The 19,722-nt window shown below is 38.1% G+C and overlaps 2 protein-coding genes and 1 long non-coding RNA gene across 3 annotated transcripts in view; 2 read left to right on the plus strand and 1 right to left on the minus strand.

Annotated features, from left to right (window-relative positions):
* dhx16 (DEAH (Asp-Glu-Ala-His) box polypeptide 16) overlaps positions 1–4,273 on the plus strand; it is a 40,895-nt gene extending 36,622 nt beyond the window's left edge. Inside the window, exons 21-22 of the mRNA XM_028800729.2 lie at positions 2,264–2,437; positions 3,943–4,273. Of these exons, the coding sequence (XP_028656562.1) occupies positions 2,264–2,437; positions 3,943–4,071 (303 nt within the window). The 3' untranslated portion in view covers positions 4,072–4,273. The remainder of the gene's footprint in view (positions 1–2,263; positions 2,438–3,942) is intronic.
* LOC114650889 (tenascin-like) overlaps positions 1–19,722 on the minus strand; it is a 585,410-nt gene that overhangs the window by 304,090 nt on the left and 261,598 nt on the right. The gene's annotated exons all lie outside the window — the stretch shown is intronic.
* LOC127529643 (uncharacterized) overlaps positions 1–19,722 on the plus strand; it is a 744,809-nt gene that overhangs the window by 231,201 nt on the left and 493,886 nt on the right. The gene's annotated exons all lie outside the window — the stretch shown is intronic.

Genomic DNA, 19,722 nt, shown 5'->3' on the forward strand with positions numbered 1-19,722 from the left:
GTAAGAGAGACAAAAAATATGGTATGTTAAAGACAAATTCCGTCATGAAAAAGAAAAAATATATCAGTAATCAAGCCTGCCAAATCCAGTTCATAGTTTTGGGGACATTGTTGTAAAGGCTGATTTATACTTCTGTGTCGAGGCTACACCATAGCTATGTGTGTAGCCTATACACCGTCGAAAACAGTTTACTGTATACTTCTGTGTCACGCTGTGCTGCAGGCGCTTGCCTGAATGCTAGTTGACGGTGTTTGTAGCATGCAAGAGAAGTGAATGATCCATTAAAGTGCAGGCAGTTATTGCCCTCTAGGATCACCCAACCTCTTGCTACACATTTTCTTCCATAGAGAACATATTTGCCCCTCACATTTTTTCACTTTTTCATACATTTGCCAATTTCCACAAATGTCTTTGTAAAGTGATAATGAGGTATTATATAAATGGGTATATTTTCTAACTTTTTTGTCAAGTCCTTTCTTGAGCTGCTCCCTGTTTACTTTAGAATAGTGGAAGATTAACAGAAATGCAATTTTCAGGAAATACATTGTTACCAAACTGGCGAATCCGAGTTGTAGGGTTCATGTCAACTCGTAGTCACGTTTTCAGCGAAGTGCGTGTCATTCTCAGGGCAGATGTATAAGTCAGCCTTAACTCTGGTTTGGATGTGAAGAAGTTGTCAAAGGCTAAAATTTTAAGGCATCAAAGTGCTCACTTTATGTCAGAAAAAAATAATAAAGTATAACAAAAAATTCAATTTTCCAAATGTTCATAATTCTGCAGAATCTTTATAGATTTAAAAACATCCTTTAGAATATCTCTTCTGAACTTGGAACAAAAAATAATGTGTAAAATGCTTTATTGAACAATTGCTGCAACCCTGTATGGTTTACATTATTTAATGTCAATTATTGATTTGATGGCTGTGAAAGTTGTTATATCTGTCATACAGTATGTGTCTTTTCCAAGTACATTACTACACTTACTCTTTTAAGAGCAATGAATTTCAACTGTTTAAGTATAGCAGAACTGTACAAAGATTATAGCAGCAGAAAATTACTTTGCAGATTTTGAAGGAGAATTGTTTGCTAGAAAGCCTCTGCTAATTGCTAGATAGATATTTTATTAATCCCAAGGGGAAATTCACATACTCCAGCAGCAGCATACTGATACAAAATACAATATTAAATTAAAGAGTAATAAAAATGCAGGTAAAAACAGACAATAACTTTGAATAATGTTAATGTTTACCCCCCCCCCCCCCACCGGGTGGAATTGAAGAGTCACATAGTTTGGGGGAGGAACGATCTCCTCAGTCTGTCAGTGGAGCAGGACAGTGACAGCAGTCTTTTGCTGAAGCTGCTCCTCTGTCTGGAGATGATCCTGTTTAGTGGATGCAGTGGATTCTCCATGATTGACAGGAGCCTGCTCAGCACCCGTCGCTCTGCCACGGATGTCAAACTGTCCAGCTTCGTGCCTACAATAGAGCCTGCCTTCCTCACCAGTTTGTCCAGATGTGAGGCATCCCTCTTCTTTATGCTGCCTCCCCAGCACACCACTGCATAGAAGAGGGCGTTCACCACAACCGTCTGATAGAACATGTGCAGCATCTTATTGCAGATGTTGAAGGACGCCAGTCCTCTAAGGAAGTATAGTTGGCTGTGTCCTTTGTTGCACAGAGAATCAGTATTGGCAGTCCAGTCCAATTTATCATTCAGCTGCACTCCCAGGTATTTATAGGTCTGCACCCTCTGCACACAGTTACCTCTGATAATCACGGGGTCCAGGAGGGGTCTGGGCCTCCTAAAATCCACCACCAGCTCCTTGGTTTTGCTGGTGTTCAGGTGTAGGTGGTTTGTCCCTTTTGAACAAATTCATAATAAAAGCAGCATTTCTATAGCATTTACTAACTGCTGTCAGCTTTTATATCTTGGTTTATTGTCAGACCATATTAAATTACTCTTTTGCATACTTATTTTTTCTGAGCGGTGTCGAATAGTTAATTAAAAGTATATATCCGTCTGTGTAGAAGCAAGGCAGTGCTTCTGTGAGCTGCAGTGCAACAATGAAGATAATAACATTTATCATTCTGCTTAGCCTAATTGTTGGTGCTGTGGTTTTGGTAAAACATGTTGAATCCCTTTGAAATTATTAATTATCTTAGAATTAGAAAGGAGGTTTATTATTTAATAAAATATATTGATCAGTCTCATTATGATTATTACTACAGTTGATATTTTATGATCATTTCTATCTGTGCTCACAGGCAATAACTTCAGGCTTCTTCTACCATACATCTCGTCTTTCCAAATCTGGATACATAACAGTGAAGCACCAGCAGACAGTTTTTATTCATCCCAACAGTTCCCTCTTTGATGAGAATCCTCGTTGGCTGATCTACCATGAGCTTGTCTTTACAACTAAAGAGTTTATGAGACAGGTAGGCAACAGATAAGAGTTACTTACTAGTCTGACCATTTGTTCCTCATCATAGAGGGTGGAATGTTGTAATGTATTTCATAAATGATTTATCTCCTGAACAATACTTTACCTATGCACATGATAGGAAATTCAAAGTGTTTCATTTTTTAACAAAGACTTGAAGAGTTTATTATTTAGTGGTTGCTGTTTTGTGGACTGATTGTTCATCTAAAAACATTGATGTAGCATAGTAATGGATTATATTTTATATAATACTACTTGTCCCCCGCGGCTCCGACCACGTATTCATGAAAAAGCTTCCCCTTCCATTCGGAACACAGTCTCTGTCTCGGACTAGCGCGAATATATCGCTCCTGCAAGTGAACTGTGATTCTTAGTATGATGAGAGAAGTCGCAAAATCAACCGGAATGTGCAAGCAAATTATAGAAAAAAACCCAATCTAAATCCATTAAGTAGTTCTCTAGTTCACTACTTAAGTGGATTTAAGATACGCCTCGAGGCTGGCGCATGAGTGAGGAGGCCCCCCCCCCCCCTTGGCCTGATGAATGTCTCTTGGATTTGTGCAAATAAATCGGTGCCGCAAGCGAACTATGATACATAGCGCAATGAGAGAAGTCGCAAAATCAACTGGAATGTTCAAGCAAATTATAGAAAAATAGAGACAGAGAAATAGTTTTGCTGAGCTGTACCAGTTAAAGTTGTGTTTTATTTGTACAGTAAGCACTAAGAATTGTAGCAATAAATTTTTTAATTGTTAGGTTTTCACTTTGGATTCAAGTTTGGGCATTTGCTAGAAGAAGACATCACCAGAATAAGTGTAAAAAAGATTTTCAGAGAGCTTAATAAGTTTTCAAAAATAGTACACATTCATGTCTGCCTTCCAGTCTTTGAATAGAAGCTATCAAGGTTTAATAAAGTAAATCCATATAACATGAGGGGCAAAGTTGTTAAAAAATGCTTCTCTTCTGTATTGTAGCAATGCAAAACTTAGAAAGTGATGCGTTTTTCAGTAATGGAGAAGTGATAATCTGCTGTCCTCATTTTCAAATAGTTTTCAGAGAGCTATAGATGCGTGAAAATACATTTAAAGAATGACTGAGTCTCATAAAGATGTCATTGATTAAATTTTATAATGCACTTTAAAAAAATAGGACCTGTTATTCACATAACAGAACATTTTATTGCAATGACTTTTAGTGACATTTAATGTTGTTAGTTATCTTGAAGTAAAGGAAAGATTTTTACTGAGGATCTCCCAATAGGTCATCATGTAATGATAGTCCATCTCAGTGACGAGGATCAGCTTCATTTGTGTTTCATTGTTCACTGGATTATATTAGATCTATAAGTGCCTAAACTGGGAAAAATATCCCAAGTATTTTTAATATTTTCAGAAACGCTCTGTGATTTTTACTTGATGTTTCACAACTATGAAGACCTGCCCTGTGCTGAAACAAAGATGTTGCGTTTGCCAATGTTCTTTGTTCTTCTTAACTTTGCAGGTCATTGAGATCGAAAGTAGCTGGTTACTGGAAGTAGCTCCTCATTATTATAAGGCGAAGGAGCTTGAGGATTCTTCTACAAAGAAAATGCCTAAGAATATGGGAAAGACCCGAGATGTTCTTGGCTAACAGCAGATGTTTGTGAAGGAGCTCTAATGTGACACAGAGTTGCTGGATTACCATATCTCATCAGGTCCAAATATTTACAAAGAATCCTCAGTTACAGTACCTGCTTTTGCAGCCAATTTCTCAGGCTAACAGAATTGTTAGTTTTTACTTTTTTGTACATAATGGAAGTATATTTTTGTCTATAAATAAAGCGAAAATTCTGGTTGATAAGAGTTGTTTCTTCTTCCTACTCCCCAGCTTTCATAATCGGGGTGAACAGATTTCCTGGACCCAAAGCCATGGGGATTCAGACATTGATTGAAACAAAGAAGGGCTTAGGCTGAAGCTCAGCTGGGTGGATTGTGATGATTCTACATGTAATTACATTTGTTTTTTACGGTTCTTTATTAAAATGCACATTTGTGTTATCCGCATTAGCACTTCTTGCACATACAACTACACCACAGAACTCGGAAACCCACGAAAGCCATTTGGATTATCTTGGCAATGTTGTTAGTGCATCGTGCATATCAAAACAATGGTGACAACACAAGATGGCAGAATACCTCCTTATTAAATTGAAACCACTAATGAGAAGCAAAACAATTTCAGATCAAAATCAATGTTTGACATATCAAAAGTAATGTTGCTGACAACATGAAATGTGACTAACATATCAAACCAACGCAAAATTTTTAAAATATTCTTCCTTTGTTGGAGGTTCTGGGCCACTCATTGTTTGTGCGAGAGCTGATCAAAATATTTCAGGAGAGACTTTTTAGAAACTCAGCAACTTTTGTAGCATATCATGCAGGAACTTGGCTGAAGGAACTACCATAGGTGGGGCTCAGGTAATAAATTGTGCTGATTGGTTGACCACAAGCACTGGTACCATCTTACGAATCTGTTAGTAGTTTGGACTTTGGTGAAGTTATTGGTGAAGATGGAGCAGAGCACTTTGCACCACATGACTCTTCAGTGCCTCCCCCCTTGTGCGCCAAGCCACACACCGCATCAAAGTAAAAATCTCCCCCATGAAGTCACGATTGCTTAACAGCAGTAAGGTGTAAGGGTCCCCCATGAAGTCCCAATCATGCTGCACTTTGCTCTGCCTTACTCTTCAAAACCATCTCTGTGGTGCAACGCACCAAAGCAGTAAATGGGAGCAGGTCCCGTGAACTCTTGCATGTGCCTTACTTCATACCACATTGCTCTTCACATACTTTGTATTAAGGTTTCAGCTTCTTTATTGTTGTTTCGTGCAACACATGAAAGTTGCCTGGGGCCTGCCTAAAACATACAGGAACTCATTAATTCCTGAAAACACCTATTGTCACCAGGAGGACATTTTAAATACATTCTTGAAATTTTGATTGTTGGGTTTGGGGTCATAATTTTCTGTTTTCTTGTATGCGTTGCAACTTTGTTTTTCACATGTTGTAAATATGGATTTTTTTTTTAATTGAGCTAATTAGTTTTAAGTGTGCACAGGTGTAATCTTCTCCCAGATTATCCCTTGTGTCTTCCTGGAAACACAGAGCTCATATTTCACCTTGCAAAGGGAAGGCAGATTTTTTTTGTTTATAACAATATTATCAGTGAGTGAACCTCGTGATGCAGAAGCAATTATGTAGTATCAGGAGGACCTAGGGAAATCTTCAGCAAAGATTTGCTATGTATCTCTGACCTCCAGGGGCTGCTTTTGATTGCGCACAAATTAAGGATTAGTAAAATGCTTTTAATGAAAGTAAATGGCAAAGTAAGTGGCAGCTTTTTCTCTCACTTCCTTCTCTACTGTTTTCTGTTCTGTTGAGATTTCCCCAAGGCAGAATTAGGCTTGAAGTATTTGTGTAGACTTGGTAAAGCCTGGAGAACTTCACAGGACTGAGCAAGATGGCTGTAGCACTATAGACTCACTCGGGACCACAGGTTCTCCCAAATGCCTACGTACCATATTTAGAGTTTAATTATACTCTGGTGTTTAGGGCAGCTCACCTTGGAACATTTTTGGGTTTTGGCAGGACAATGCAGGGGAGGTGGGATCACAAGAAATAAATAAAACATAAGTTAGAATGTGAAGATGTAGGGCATACCTAAACCAGCATTTTGTGAATTCAATTGTTTATTTCATGTTCCTTTGTGCAGAAAATGTTGTTATTGGCCTTCATTTTTACTTTTGTTTCTGTTGTTTGACACAGTATTTCCTGACTGTTAACTTTGAGGGGTGTTTCCGTTTTTTTTCCCCCTCAAATGCAGCTGTTTTAGGGGTTGTAAAAAATATTTTGTGTCTTCCAACAACTCCATTTCTGTTTTTCATCGATTATGCCATTTTATGTTTTTTTTTTTGTTGTAGTAGTTACCACGGTATTGCCAAGAATGATATGAACAGTGTGGTTATTTCACACATGACGTGTAGGGTAAAAAAATCTAAAGACTGGCCTTTGAGACTGTCAGATTGTCCAAGTTTCCGGATTCAACCAACAATAGCCTTTGAGTTTGTTTTCTATTGCGCGTTCGATCATCTTCAAACAGTTTCAGTTCCCTTTGACTTTTGAGTTAGGTTTTAATTTCGGCTTTGCCACTAAATTGTACTTTTTCAATGTTTTTTGTGATATACTTGTTAATCCCCAAGGGGAAATTGTCTTTTCACATGGCCTTTGGAGGTCAGAGCGTAGGGTCAGTCATTGTACAGTACCCCTGGAGAAATTTTTAGGTTAAGGGCCTTGGTCAAGGGCTGAAGGGAGTAGGATCTCTTCTGGTGGTAATATGATTTCATGGTCTGGCAACTTACCAGATACCAGTGCAGATCCATAGCCACAAAGCTTTGTCCATAGTTATGGCTCCCCTCTTAAATCACCTCCTGTGGTGTTCCACGTTTTACCCAATGCACTACAGAGAAACTCTTTTAAACTTCTTCTTTGATATGTTTTGCTTTTTTTTATGGAATCTTCTGCCACAGGCCTTATAATTATTTTCCTGTGTTTTCTATATTTCTGTTCTGCACTAGCTGAAGTACCTGGCATTAGCCAGGTATATGTGTTTAATGGTTTAAGGTAAGAAAGCAAATATTACTGTTTTTTAAATGATTATCCTTTTGTCATTGCAGGCTTAAATGCTAAGTGTCTCATTTGTCATCTACACTAGCTCTCATAACTATTTGTCTGCTCTCATGAGTTGAAAATTTGTGTTTTTGCATATGATTGCATTCCATAATTGTAGTAACTCCCTGCTTAGTTGGAACTATGAATGCTACTTCTTTGTATATCCCGGTTTAGTATGGTTTCATGAATAGATATTGAATTCCAAATTAATAAAAGTGGATGGCTTCTTGATTAAATGAATCATTGATATGGCATGTAAGCTACTGGTTTTTTGTTTTGTTTGCCCTATTGAAACCATATGAAATATTGAAGGACCATCCTTTCCCTTTTATATCTCAGATTGAAGTGTAGGTCCTTTAGATATTCTTTGAGCATTGTGAAGTGCTTTTCATCATTGTAATCATTTTCATGAAGTTACTGGGTAATTGTGGATTTGGTTTCTGTTTACTGGATTGCGGATTTGGACTTGTTAGCCTTGGGCCACCTTTATCCCTGTTTGTTCTCCTTTTGTTTATATAAATAAATGGTATATATTTTTTCATTTGCCTTTGTCTTCTTAAGACATTTACAGTTATCCTCTCACTTGGTAAACATTTTTGAGCATTTAAAAGTATTTTTTATGTTTTATCATCATTTTTAGCCAAAGCCCTATTTTGGGCCCATGTAGGCCTTGAAACCTGAGTTTTCTGATTTTGGGGCCAGGTTGCCTGTTTCTAGGCAGACAAGTGAAGTCCTGACCTGGCTGGTAGTATTTGGGGACACCTCCACATCCCTGTGAAGCAGGGGGGCCTCCCGATTCAAATGGCCACCCTAATCAGACCTCAACAAATCTGACAGAAGTAAACAGTTTGTGCATTTTTAGGCTAAACAGAACAGCGAGAAACTGGTGTGTCATTTTCTGTCATGTCACAGGCAACAGATGGGTGAGGCAATAATATCTGAAATCTACATATGTTAACAAGTATTCAATAAAGAGTTCCATCATTACAAGAAAATATCTAAGTAGTCCTCAAAAACATATAATTATTCAGATACTTAATTGAGTACTTTGTAGAAGCCCCTTTGTCAGCAATATCAACTTCCAGTCTTCTTGGGTAAGTCTCTATCTTTCCCATCTGACCACAATTTGGAGTGCCACAGCAAAGGGTCTAAATATTTGTATAAATGAGTGATGTCAGTTTTTGATTTTTAATAAATTTGCAAACCTTTCTGAAAACGTTTTTATTGTCATTATAGGTTATTGATGGGCAAAACTGGTAACTTTATCCATTTAAAATTAAATCAACACCACAATAAAGTGTGCAGAACGTGAAGGAGTCTGAACACTTTCTGAATCCACTATGTGTGTATATACATATATATGTGTGTGGGTGTGTTTGTATATGTATAAGAATATGTGTATATACTGTATATGCGTGCATGTGTCTTTTTCTCCCAATCTGTCACTGGGTTGTTACGCCTGGCACTTCTGGTCCCTTGTTGCTTTCTCTCACATTCTATTAGCTATTGATGGATTATTAGGATTACTGACAGATGGCCAGAACTAGGCTTCATTTTTCTTTCTTTTTCTTTATTTTGAGCTAGAATGGGGTTTTACCTTTCAACATGAAGTGAAATTCCCAAACCCAAGAGAGAAAAAGGAGCTCCTGGAGAAAATCCGCACAGACTCGGTGAGAATATGTAAACTCCACATGCATACTAAATACAGTAAATAAAAATAAATTAATATTTAATATATATTAATACACTGTATCTATACATAAATAAATGTCATTCATATTTGCTTCAGGTTCATTTCTGCTTGTAAAGTCATTGTCATCATACACATTGGACTTTCCCCAATGTGTACAGGAGATCAGTCCTTACTCATATGTGTATGTGATGGTGCCCAGTCTGTGTATTCAAGCATATTCATAATTTAAGAAGTTCAAGTTACATTAAAAAGAGTTGAAACTTCCAGAGGTGGGACTGGAGCTGAACAAAAGAAGCAGCTGCGTGAAAACAATAATTTATTTGGACAACTTCATTCTTCCAAATGGTCTTCAAGGGATGTTTGAATAGCAGCACATGCTTTTGGCTTTCCAGATTACATAACTGAGGTTCTTGGTTTTGCTAATAAGAAAACATCACCAACTGGCATATCATATTGCAAGTTGTGCAGATGGTTTTATTTTGTCATCAATTCAAATTACATAACTTGGTCGTGTGCAAATTTTGTTTAAAAAAATATATAACTTTATCCCTTGAATTAGAAATGAAGTCCCTGCTAACATTTTGTCTTGCAATGTCACTTACATTAAGGTGGGGTAGAAAATGGAAGGATTGGTGGGTAGATGGATAGAAGCATCTAAAAATGTTTATTCTGTATTGTGATAGAGGACCACCACCCAGGTCAGTCCAATGGATGACAAAGTGAAAAACCACTAGATTATATTTAAGCCAAACATGGAAGAAGGGATGAAAACAGGGAAAGCACAAAGTTTCAAATTAAACACAAAAAAGAAAATCCTACTGTCCCTTTTGCCTGTCTCCAGGATTGATGGAATTCCATTCTTTCCTACCCCATGACACCACAAATGAACACCTTCTGTCACACCATTTTGGCCTCCATTCTAACTGCCAACCACCCTCTTCACAAAACAGATATATCAGTTCCAAACTCATTGCATTACTGATGCAGATCCAGGACTGGGATCCTTTCCTGTTAGAGAGATGGCACCAATTGGGATACATGCCTTGCATTTCAAGTCGTGCATTCCAGCATGCATGAGTGCACATAGTGTTATGTTCCTTGAGAGCCAGAGATGCATGTTCTAGTCTTTTCCACATAGAAACATAGTAATTTGTAAGAATCCGTAGTGTCCTGAATCTGTAAGAGAGTTGAGTTTAATGACCGGATGTAAGATAATTTGCATTGACCTGTTTCTTATACAGTTAAGATATAACGTTGTTTCAAGTGTACTGTTTGGTGTTTACATATAAGAAATGTTTGCCTCAGTGATATTTACATACAGTCATATTAATTTCAATAATAATTTCATGTTACTACATTATATAATATTTAAGTTTGTTGATAATATTTATTGATAAACTTTGTTACTGTAAATATCATAGTCTAGGTACTATCTGAAGAATAATACTGACATCTAGTGGACTTTAAATGAGTTTCCTGTATCCTTTTTTTATTGTAGACTACATACACCTATTCAAATACATGTGTGCTTCTTTATATATTATCAAATAAATTAGCCATTATTTATTTCAGATCTGCTGTGTGGAATACTCTGAATCCTTTACCTGTGTTCTGACCAACACTCTGGAGTGAACACTACATGTCCTGAACTCCTCACAGATAAATACAGTCCTCCTTTGCTATAAAAACATCTTGGCGCTTCAAGACCACAATGCTTGCTGACGTTTCTACGTATCTATGGAATGCAGAAACCAAGTAATGTCACAAGAAGTAAATGTACCAACTGAATCAAAATGTCATTCGGAGCAAAACAAATTATGTAAGGAAATACAGTGCATCCGGAAAGTTTTCACAGCGCATCACTTTTTCCACATTTTGTTATGTTACAGCCTTATTCCAAAATGGATTAAATTTATTTTTTTCCTCAGAATTCTACACACAACACCCCATGATGACAATGTGAAAAAAGTTTACTTGAAGTTTTTGCAAATTTATTAAAAATAAAAAAACTGAGAAAGCACATGTACATAAGTATTCACAGCCTTTGCTGTGAAGCTCAAAATTGAGCTCAGGTGCATCCTGTTTCCCCTGATCATCCTTGAGATGTTTCTGCAGCTTAATTGGAGTCCACCTGTGGTAAATTCAGTTGACTGGACATGATTTGGAAAGGCACACACCTGTCTATATAAGGTCCCACAGTTGACAGTTCACGTCAGAGCACAAACCAAGCATGAAGTCAAAGGAATTGTCTGTAGACCTCCGAGACAGGATTGTCTCAAGGCACAAATCTGGAAAAGGTTACAGAAAAATTTCTGCTGCTTTGAAGGTCCCAATGAGCACAGTGGCCTCCATCATCCATAAGTGGAAGAAGTTCGAAACCACCAGGACTCTTCCTGGAGCTGGCCGGCCATCTAAACTGAGTGATCGGGGGAGAAGGGCCTTAGTCAGGGAGGTAACCAAGAACCCGATGGTCACTCTGTCAGAGCTCCAGAGGTCCTCTGTGGAAAGAGGAGAACCTTCCAGAAGGACAACCATCTCTGCAGCAATCCACCAATCAGGCCTGTATAGTAGAGTGGCCAGACGGAAGCCACTCCTTAGTAAAAGGCACATGGCAGCCCGCCTGGAGTTTGCCAAAAGGCACCTGAAATTCTCTGGTCTGATGAGACAAAAATTGAACTTTTTGGTGTGAATGCCAGGCGTCACATTTGGAGGAAACCTGGCACCATCCCTACAGTGAAGCATGGTGGTGGCAGCATCATGCTGTGGGGATGTTTTTCAGTGGCAGGAACTGGGAGACTAGTCAGGATAAAGGGAAAGATGACTGCAGCAATGTACAGAGACATTCTGGATGAAAACCTGCTCCAGAGCGCTCTTGACCGCAGACTGGGGCGACGGTTCATCTTTCAGCAGGACAACGACCCTAAGCACACAGCCAAGATGTCAAAGGAGTGGCTTCAGGACAACTCTGTGAATGTCCTTGAGTGGCCCAGCCAGAGCCCAGACTTGAATCCGATCTGAAGAGATCTTAAAATAGCTGTGCACCGACGCTTCCCATCCAACCTGATGGAGCTTGAGAGGTGCTGCAAAGAGGAATGGGCGAAACTGGCCAAGGATAGGTGTGCCAAGCTTGTGGCATCATATTCAAAAAGACTTGAGGCTGTAATTGCTGCCAAAGGTACATCGACAAAGTATTGAGCAAAGGCTGTGAATACTTATGTACATGTGATTTCTCAGTTTTTTTATTTTTAAAAAATTTGCAAAAACCTCAAGTAAACTTTTTTCACGTTGTCATTATGGGGTGTTGTGTGCAGAATTCTGAGGAAAAAAATGAATTTAATCCATTTTGGAATAAGGCTGTAACATAACAAAATGTGGAAAAAGTGATGCGCTGTGAATACTTTTTGCTCGTATTTAGTATGTGGGAGAAACACTGGGTTAACCCATGAAAAACCCACACAAAGTCAAGAAGAGACACTTGCACAGACAGTAATCAGGTATAAATTTAAACCCAGGATTCTGAAGCTGTAAGACAACAGAATTAACTATTGCACTAATTAAGCATTGGATCTCTTGTTTGTAATGAAGCAGAACTAACCTAATATACATAACATTTTCAGACTCTCTTAATCCAATTCAGGATCACAATGAGTGGGGAGACACTATCCTGGCAGCGCTTGGTATAAAGCAGCCCTGGACAGGGCAGCAGTCCATCACAAGGCCTTACCATGTACACACTTACAGTGGCAAATTTGGATTCGCTAATTAACCTAACCTGGATGTTTTTGGGCATGTGAGAGAAAACATACAGACATGAGGAGAACATGTAAACTCCTCAAGGATAACAAATGAGTGCAGGATTTGGACTAAGGATGCTGCATCTAGGAAGATGTAGAAGCAGCACTAGCCAGTGCATAACCCACATGAAGACAATTAAACAATATATATATATATTTTTTTTAAGGAAATCTCTTCCTTATCTCCTTCAGCACTTTATAAGGCTGACTTAAGTTTTCCCACTGTACTGATTATTGAATATCCATTTCATGTGCTGACTATCTCACGTCATCTTCTTACCTTCACAAATGAATGAGACCTTCTCTGCTCTATTAAGAAAAATATAAAAGTTGAAACTTCCATCCATCGTCCAACCTGTGGAGCCAATCCCAGCCAACACAGGGCACAAGGCAGGAAGCAATCCCGGGCAGGGTGCCAACCCACCGCAGGACACACACAAACACACCCACACACCAAGCACACACTAGGGCCAATTTAGAATCACCAATCCACCTAACCTGCATGTCTTTGGACTGTGGGAGGAAACCGGAGTGCCCGGAGGAAACCCACGCAGACACGGGGAGAACATACAAACTCCACGCAGGGAGGACCCGGGAATCGAACCCAGGTCCCCAGATCTCCCAACTGCGAGGCAGCAGCGCTACCCACTGCGCCACCGTGCCGCCCCAAGTTGAAACTTAAACCAGTAAATTATTAAAAACTGAGGTCACAGTTTCTCTGTTTAAGAGTAATGAAAACAGAACTTTCAACACAAATTTCCTTGAAGAGTAAGTGTACCAAATTACAATGAAATCGGTCCACTGGGATTGATGGAAAGACGATAACAATATGTGCTTTTCATGTTTAATGTGAAAACACCTGAAAATTGTACTGTATATCAGAAAATGTCTGTCTTCAGTTGGCGTATCAGATAAGAATTTTCTTCTAGAGTTAATCAAATTCACATCTGGCAGCATATCATATTACTTGACAAAATTGTTTCCAAAAGCATCCCTTGGATTGACAGAAGGTAGATTAGTGAAGTCATCATGGTCCATTGTGTTTACCACCTCAGTGTCCTGCTCCATTTATAACTCAATCCAGCCTACACAGAAAAAAGGTAACCTGGGAAATGGAGATGAGATGCACTTTATAGGTGTCTTACGATGTATTTATTATTTTTCACTCCTTAAACCTTTTATTGTTCTATGGGAAAGGAATATAAAACCCAGAATTGAAAATTGAAACATCTATGGATGACAGGAATGTACACTTCAGTTAATTAGTATTTCATTATTTTTTGCATCAAGAGTGAAGCATAAGGAAACGTAAAGACTGTGACAAATGCAGCCAGATCTCAGTTCAGCACATTGAAAGTAAGACGTTCAGCTAGTGAGAAACTTTAAGGGTTAATATCACTGGACAACAAATTTTTTCAGAAGTTATCTTACTGAAAAATGTTTGGTGCTTATGATAGACACTTTCAAGATGAACACAAATATAATCTCAGATTGACTGTATCATGCATTAGAGGATAGATTTACCTGATTTATATAAAATAATTTCTCAACTGAGACCCTCCACCTGCGTCCTTGACCCAATACCAACAAAGTTTTTTCAAAGAAGTATCGTGCATGCTAATTGATAGTCATTAGATACAGGGGTCTTCCAAGACTTCTTAAGAATGCTGTAGTTAAACCCATGCTCCAGAAAAATATTCTTGACTCCTCTGCTTTTGAAAATTTTAGACCAATTTCTAACCTGCCTTTCTTAAATAAAATTCTAGAGAAGGATGTTATTATGCAGCTAAATGACCACCTCAATATAATGCTATTCTTGATAAGTTTCAGTAGGGTTTCAGATCAAATCACAGTACAGAAACTGCACTCGTTAAAGTAGTAAATGACTTGCGGGTAGATGCAGACAGAGGCCATTTATCTGTCCTCATCCTCTTAGATCTGAGTGCCACATTTTTTGATACCATTGATCACAATATTCTTAGAAATCGCCTTAGTCAATGGGTGGGCCTCTCTGGCATTGTCTTAAATTGGTTTGAATCCTACCTGGCAGGTAGAAAATTCTTTGTTAGTTGTGGTAATTATACTTCAAAGACACATGATATTCTATATGGTATTCCACAAGGCTCTATCCTGGGTTTGCTGCTCTTTTCGATTTACATGCTTCCGCTAGGTTAGATTATCTCGGGGCATAACATGAGCTACCATAGCTATGCTGATGACACACAACTGTATTTATCAATAGCGCCTGACGACTCCAACTCTTTTGATTCACTGACACAATGTCTTACTTGTGTTTCTGAATTGATGAGTAGTAATTTTCTCAAACTAAATAAAGAGAAAACAGACATTTTAGTGATTGGCAATAATATATGGATATAATGAGGTTATTAGAAATAAACTTGATGCATTAGGATTAAAAGTCAAGAAGGAGGTAAAGAATTTAGGGTTAACTATTGACTCTGACCTGAATTTTAAATCACATACTAATCAGATTCTGCGGTGGGTTGGCACCCTGCCCGGGATTGGTTCCTGCCTTGTGCCCTGTGTTGGCTGGGATTGGCTCCAGCAGACCCCCGTGACCCTGTGTTCGGATTCAGCGGGTTGGAAAATGGATGGATGGATATTAATCAGATTACTAGGACAGCATTTTTTCACTTAAGAAATATAGCAAAAGTTAGACCTCTTATAACATTGCAAGATGCTGAGAAATTAGGTCACACTTTTGTTTTCAGTCGGCTAGATTACTGTAACGCACTCCTCTCAGGACTACCCAAAAAAGACATAAATCAATTGTGACTAGTGCAGAATGCAGCTGCTAGAATCTTAACTAGGAAAAGAAAATCCAAGAACATTTCTCCAGTTTTGATGTCACTACACTGGTTACCTGTGTCATGTAGAATTGACTTTAAAATCCTCACCCAAAGAAGTGGTGAGGCAACCTTCTGCTGTTATGCAGCTAAAATCTGGAATAGCCTGCCAGTAGGAATTCGGCACGCTAATACAGTACAATGGAGCACTTTAAAAAAATGCTGAAAGCACATTACTTTACAATGGCTTTCTCATAGCTTCATCTTAGTTTAATCCTGATCATCTATATATTCAATTAATTATCATTATTATTCATGGCATTCATATTCAAAATCCTTACTAACCCCTACTTTGTCTTCTGTTCTTTTTCCAGTTTTCTGTGGTGGCGATCTGCACCACCACCACCTAATAAAGCACCAAGATGTCCCTACATTGATGGATTAAAGGCCAGAAGTCCACATGACTGTCATCATCAAGTTCATCCATGAGAACCCTGAATACAATGAGGACTGATTGAGGTCATTTATGTTAGGTAGAATGTCTAGAGGGGGCTGGGTGGTCTCGTGGCCTGGAACCCCTGCGGATTTTTAAATTTTTTTCTTTTGTTCTTTTCCTGTCCTCCCTGGCCATCAGACCTTACTTTTATTCTATGTTAATTAGTGTTCCCATATTTTAATTCTTATTTATTTTGTCTTTTTTTCTCTTTCATCATCATGTAAAGCACTTTGAGCTGCATTATTTGTATGAAAATGTGCTATATGAATAAATGTTGTTGTTGTAGTAATGTGGAGAAACATAAAATAAATTTTTATTGAATTTAGTGTTTACTCGCTTAATGATACTGACACATTCCCAAACAAGTTTTACTGCTGATTTTCATTTGTACTAAGTATCTGATACTTTTCATTTCAGTATCCAACAATACTCAGCCAACCTTGATGGACTTCACTTGCCCTTATACCACTTTTCCATTGTTGCAATGTTCTGGTGAAACCTTTCACAATACTGTATTGCTCAATGACTGCAGGTTACTAGGGAAGAAGTGTGAGTACACAAAATGAATCATTACTGACATTTTGCACTTCATGGTTTTATATGCTTGAAGCATGTTGTAAACCAGTTGGACAAAGTTTAGTGCTCTGTAGTTGCCGAGTAGTAGTTGGCAGCCATCACTGCAATTGGGTCCATGACTATCCTACTTGTGGGAAGGGAAGCACAAAAGTGCCTACTGGCATCACCACTGTGGCTATATTGCACTTTATCAAAGAGTTAGTTCCCAGTTCCTTAAACTGGTTTAACTGTGGGTTTTTGTATACACACAATTAATAACAATATGATAACAGTCCAGGATCAAGCTGATTATACTAAGACGATCAGGGAATAAAATCCACTGAAAAGAAAAAGTGCATATTCCAAATACAGGCTTCATGGTTTATCACATGTCATTGAGGTCAGTCTTCTGCCAGTACGCCAGGCAAGATTAAAGAAATAATTACCAGTTTTGAGGTTAGTAGGTTAAAAAAGGATAAATGTAAATAAATCAATGTAACTACACAACATTTGAGTGTGCAAATAAGCAAGTGATTATATACAGCATATAAACCCCATAAAATGCAAAAATCACTAAGTACTGGGGAACTTCCTAAGCTATTGAATTTAGCTAATCTTATATATAAACTTCTACATGTGGAAGTGTGTGTGTCTTTCTGCCCGGCCTGGAAGTGAGAGGTAGAGTTTGGGTAAGGGCTCCACCTCAGAGGAAACAGAAAACTCGCTTAGCCGCTAATAACACAAGTGAGGCCAGCATGTCAGCAAAATGAAACCTCAGAAGAAAGACAAAGTCATTTAGCAGCTAACATCGGCAAAATGGTATCCCTTTTACTTTTCCTCCTGCAGCTAATACACAAGCAAGGCGAGCACATCAGCAAAATGAATCCTCATAGGAGAGAGATGCCCAGAGTAGTTCCTTCCAATTATCTGACATCTCCAGATTTCAGTTTTTTTCTGATGAATTCAATAGTTTCTAGGACCCTGGGCTTTTTACAGAATGCGCTTACACAGCTAGTATTGTATAATTTCTTAAAAAAGCAATTGGTATAGACAATTACTTTAATGTGCATCACAATTATATTAATAGAAACAATTACAGAATAAAAGACATGATAGAGAACTCAGTGGTCAGTATTGATGTGCTACCAAACAGCATGGCTTTTGATGGAGTGATTGTATTTCGATGATATATTGGCCATTTATAGGAAAAATAATAAAAGCACCTGATTATAATATAAAGTATGCACTATTATATACCTGTGCTTTCAAAAAGCTTTTGAGAGGTCAGTACATTAGAGGCTACAAATTAGATATATAAGGTAATCAGTTAACAAAAATGGTCTACGGATATAAAACAGCAAATTATGGTACAAGAAACTGTTTCAGCATCAGTAGAAATAATCAGTGGATTTAACAGGAATCTTAACTGAATGTGGTATATTTTTAAATATACAAGTGTGTGATAAGGTTTCTTACATACAAATGACACAGGCAGAAAGACTTGCAAACCCTAAGAGTCTCATGACTCTGCTAATGCATACAATTGAGACACACACAAATAAAGGTAATAATAGAATTTTGAGTCAAATAGCATCTACTCTGTTTAGAATGTTAGTCAAATTATGTTTAAGCTGTTTAATTAATTTGCAATCCCACATATGCAATAGCCCTGTGATGAACTGGGCCCCCTGTCCTGCCTTGCGCCCTGTGCTAGCTGGTATAGTCTCCAGCAGACCCTAGCGACCCTCTTCAGGACTGACTGACATATGCAATATTGAGTGTAGCTTTGGTTTCCACATTACAAGACAGACATAATGGCACCAGAGAAGGTGTAGGCTATGGGTTATGTGGGTGAAAAAAACTAAATGAGTTGAATCTTACCAGTTTAAGCAAACAGAGATTAAGAGGTTACATGAGAGTGTTGCAAATCATGAGGGGAACAAGTATGAAGCTATGTCTATGAACAAAGATGTAAACTTACTAATTAGTCTACAAATCCATAATCACCCAAAAAAATAAGATTGCGAATACAGGATTACTTGGCTCATTTTCTGTGACAGGGTGAAGTGTTTAGCAGGAACTCTTAAGTACGACTGCTGCTTGTCTGGACTGAAAGGAGCCAGGGAGGTTTGGGCATGTAGCTAGGTTGCCCCATCTATCAACCACCCATACCATACCCTCCTGGACATTTCCCAAGGCAGGTATGCAAGCCAGAGACCAATGAGAGATGACTGAGGAGCAAACCCAGAACTTTCTGGGGGAATTAAGCTTCTTACATGTCCTGGGAGTATCTGGTATTGCTCAAGTAGGACTGAAGAAGAATGTTTAGTGGTGGAGTGGCCTGGTCAGCCCAGCGTAACGCTTTACTATTGTGATTATAACCAGAAAACAAAAGAAGAAAATAATGGTTAATGGTAAATTATACACAAATGCTACAAGATACATCTTTATGTATAAAACTACTGTATAAATGCAGCTAACAAATTACCAAGTTGTGTAAATTGCATGTAGAACCTTAAAGATATTTCTCTTTCAGCAGTTTTTTGTAAACATTCAGTGAATGAAAAACAAAGTGGGTGGAATGACACATTCTTAGCAAGACTGCTCTTATGTTTCACATTTCACATTGTCAACGTACAGATCAAGGTTTTAACCCAGGAATCTGGCACCGTGCCACCTTTCCATTCTTGAGTTGTAGCCCATGCTGATTCACATTTAAAAAATAATTGTGTTGTGTTATCAGCTTTTTATGTTTGCAATAACTAATGCTGCATTGCTACTAATGTTAATAATGTGTTTCTTTTAGCTGCACAGACTAACACTAATATTAGGTGTTACTCCTTTATGTTTTTTGTTACTGTCTGAAAGATATATTCATGATAGCAAAGTAGTTTGGAAGTGTGAGTTGACTGTAAATGGCGGCTTTAAAGCAAATATTTTTTGAATTCTTATCCACTTTATAAGCTTCTTATCAGTAAAAAATTTAAGGGTAACTGTTGACTGTAACCTGAATTTTAAATCGCATATTAATCAGATCACTAGGACAGCATTTTTTCACTTAAGAAACATAGCAAAAGTTAGACCTCTTATATCATTGAAAGATGCTGAGAAATTAGTTCACGCGTTTGTTTTCAGTCGACTAGATTACTGTAACGCACTCTTCTCAGGACTACCCAAAAAAGACATAAATTGTTTGCAACTAATGCAGAATGCAGCTGCTAGAGTC

Source organism: Erpetoichthys calabaricus, chromosome 1, assembly GCF_900747795.2.
Source record: "Erpetoichthys calabaricus chromosome 1, fErpCal1.3, whole genome shotgun sequence".
NCBI lineage: Eukaryota > Metazoa > Chordata > Cladistia > Polypteriformes > Polypteridae > Erpetoichthys > Erpetoichthys calabaricus.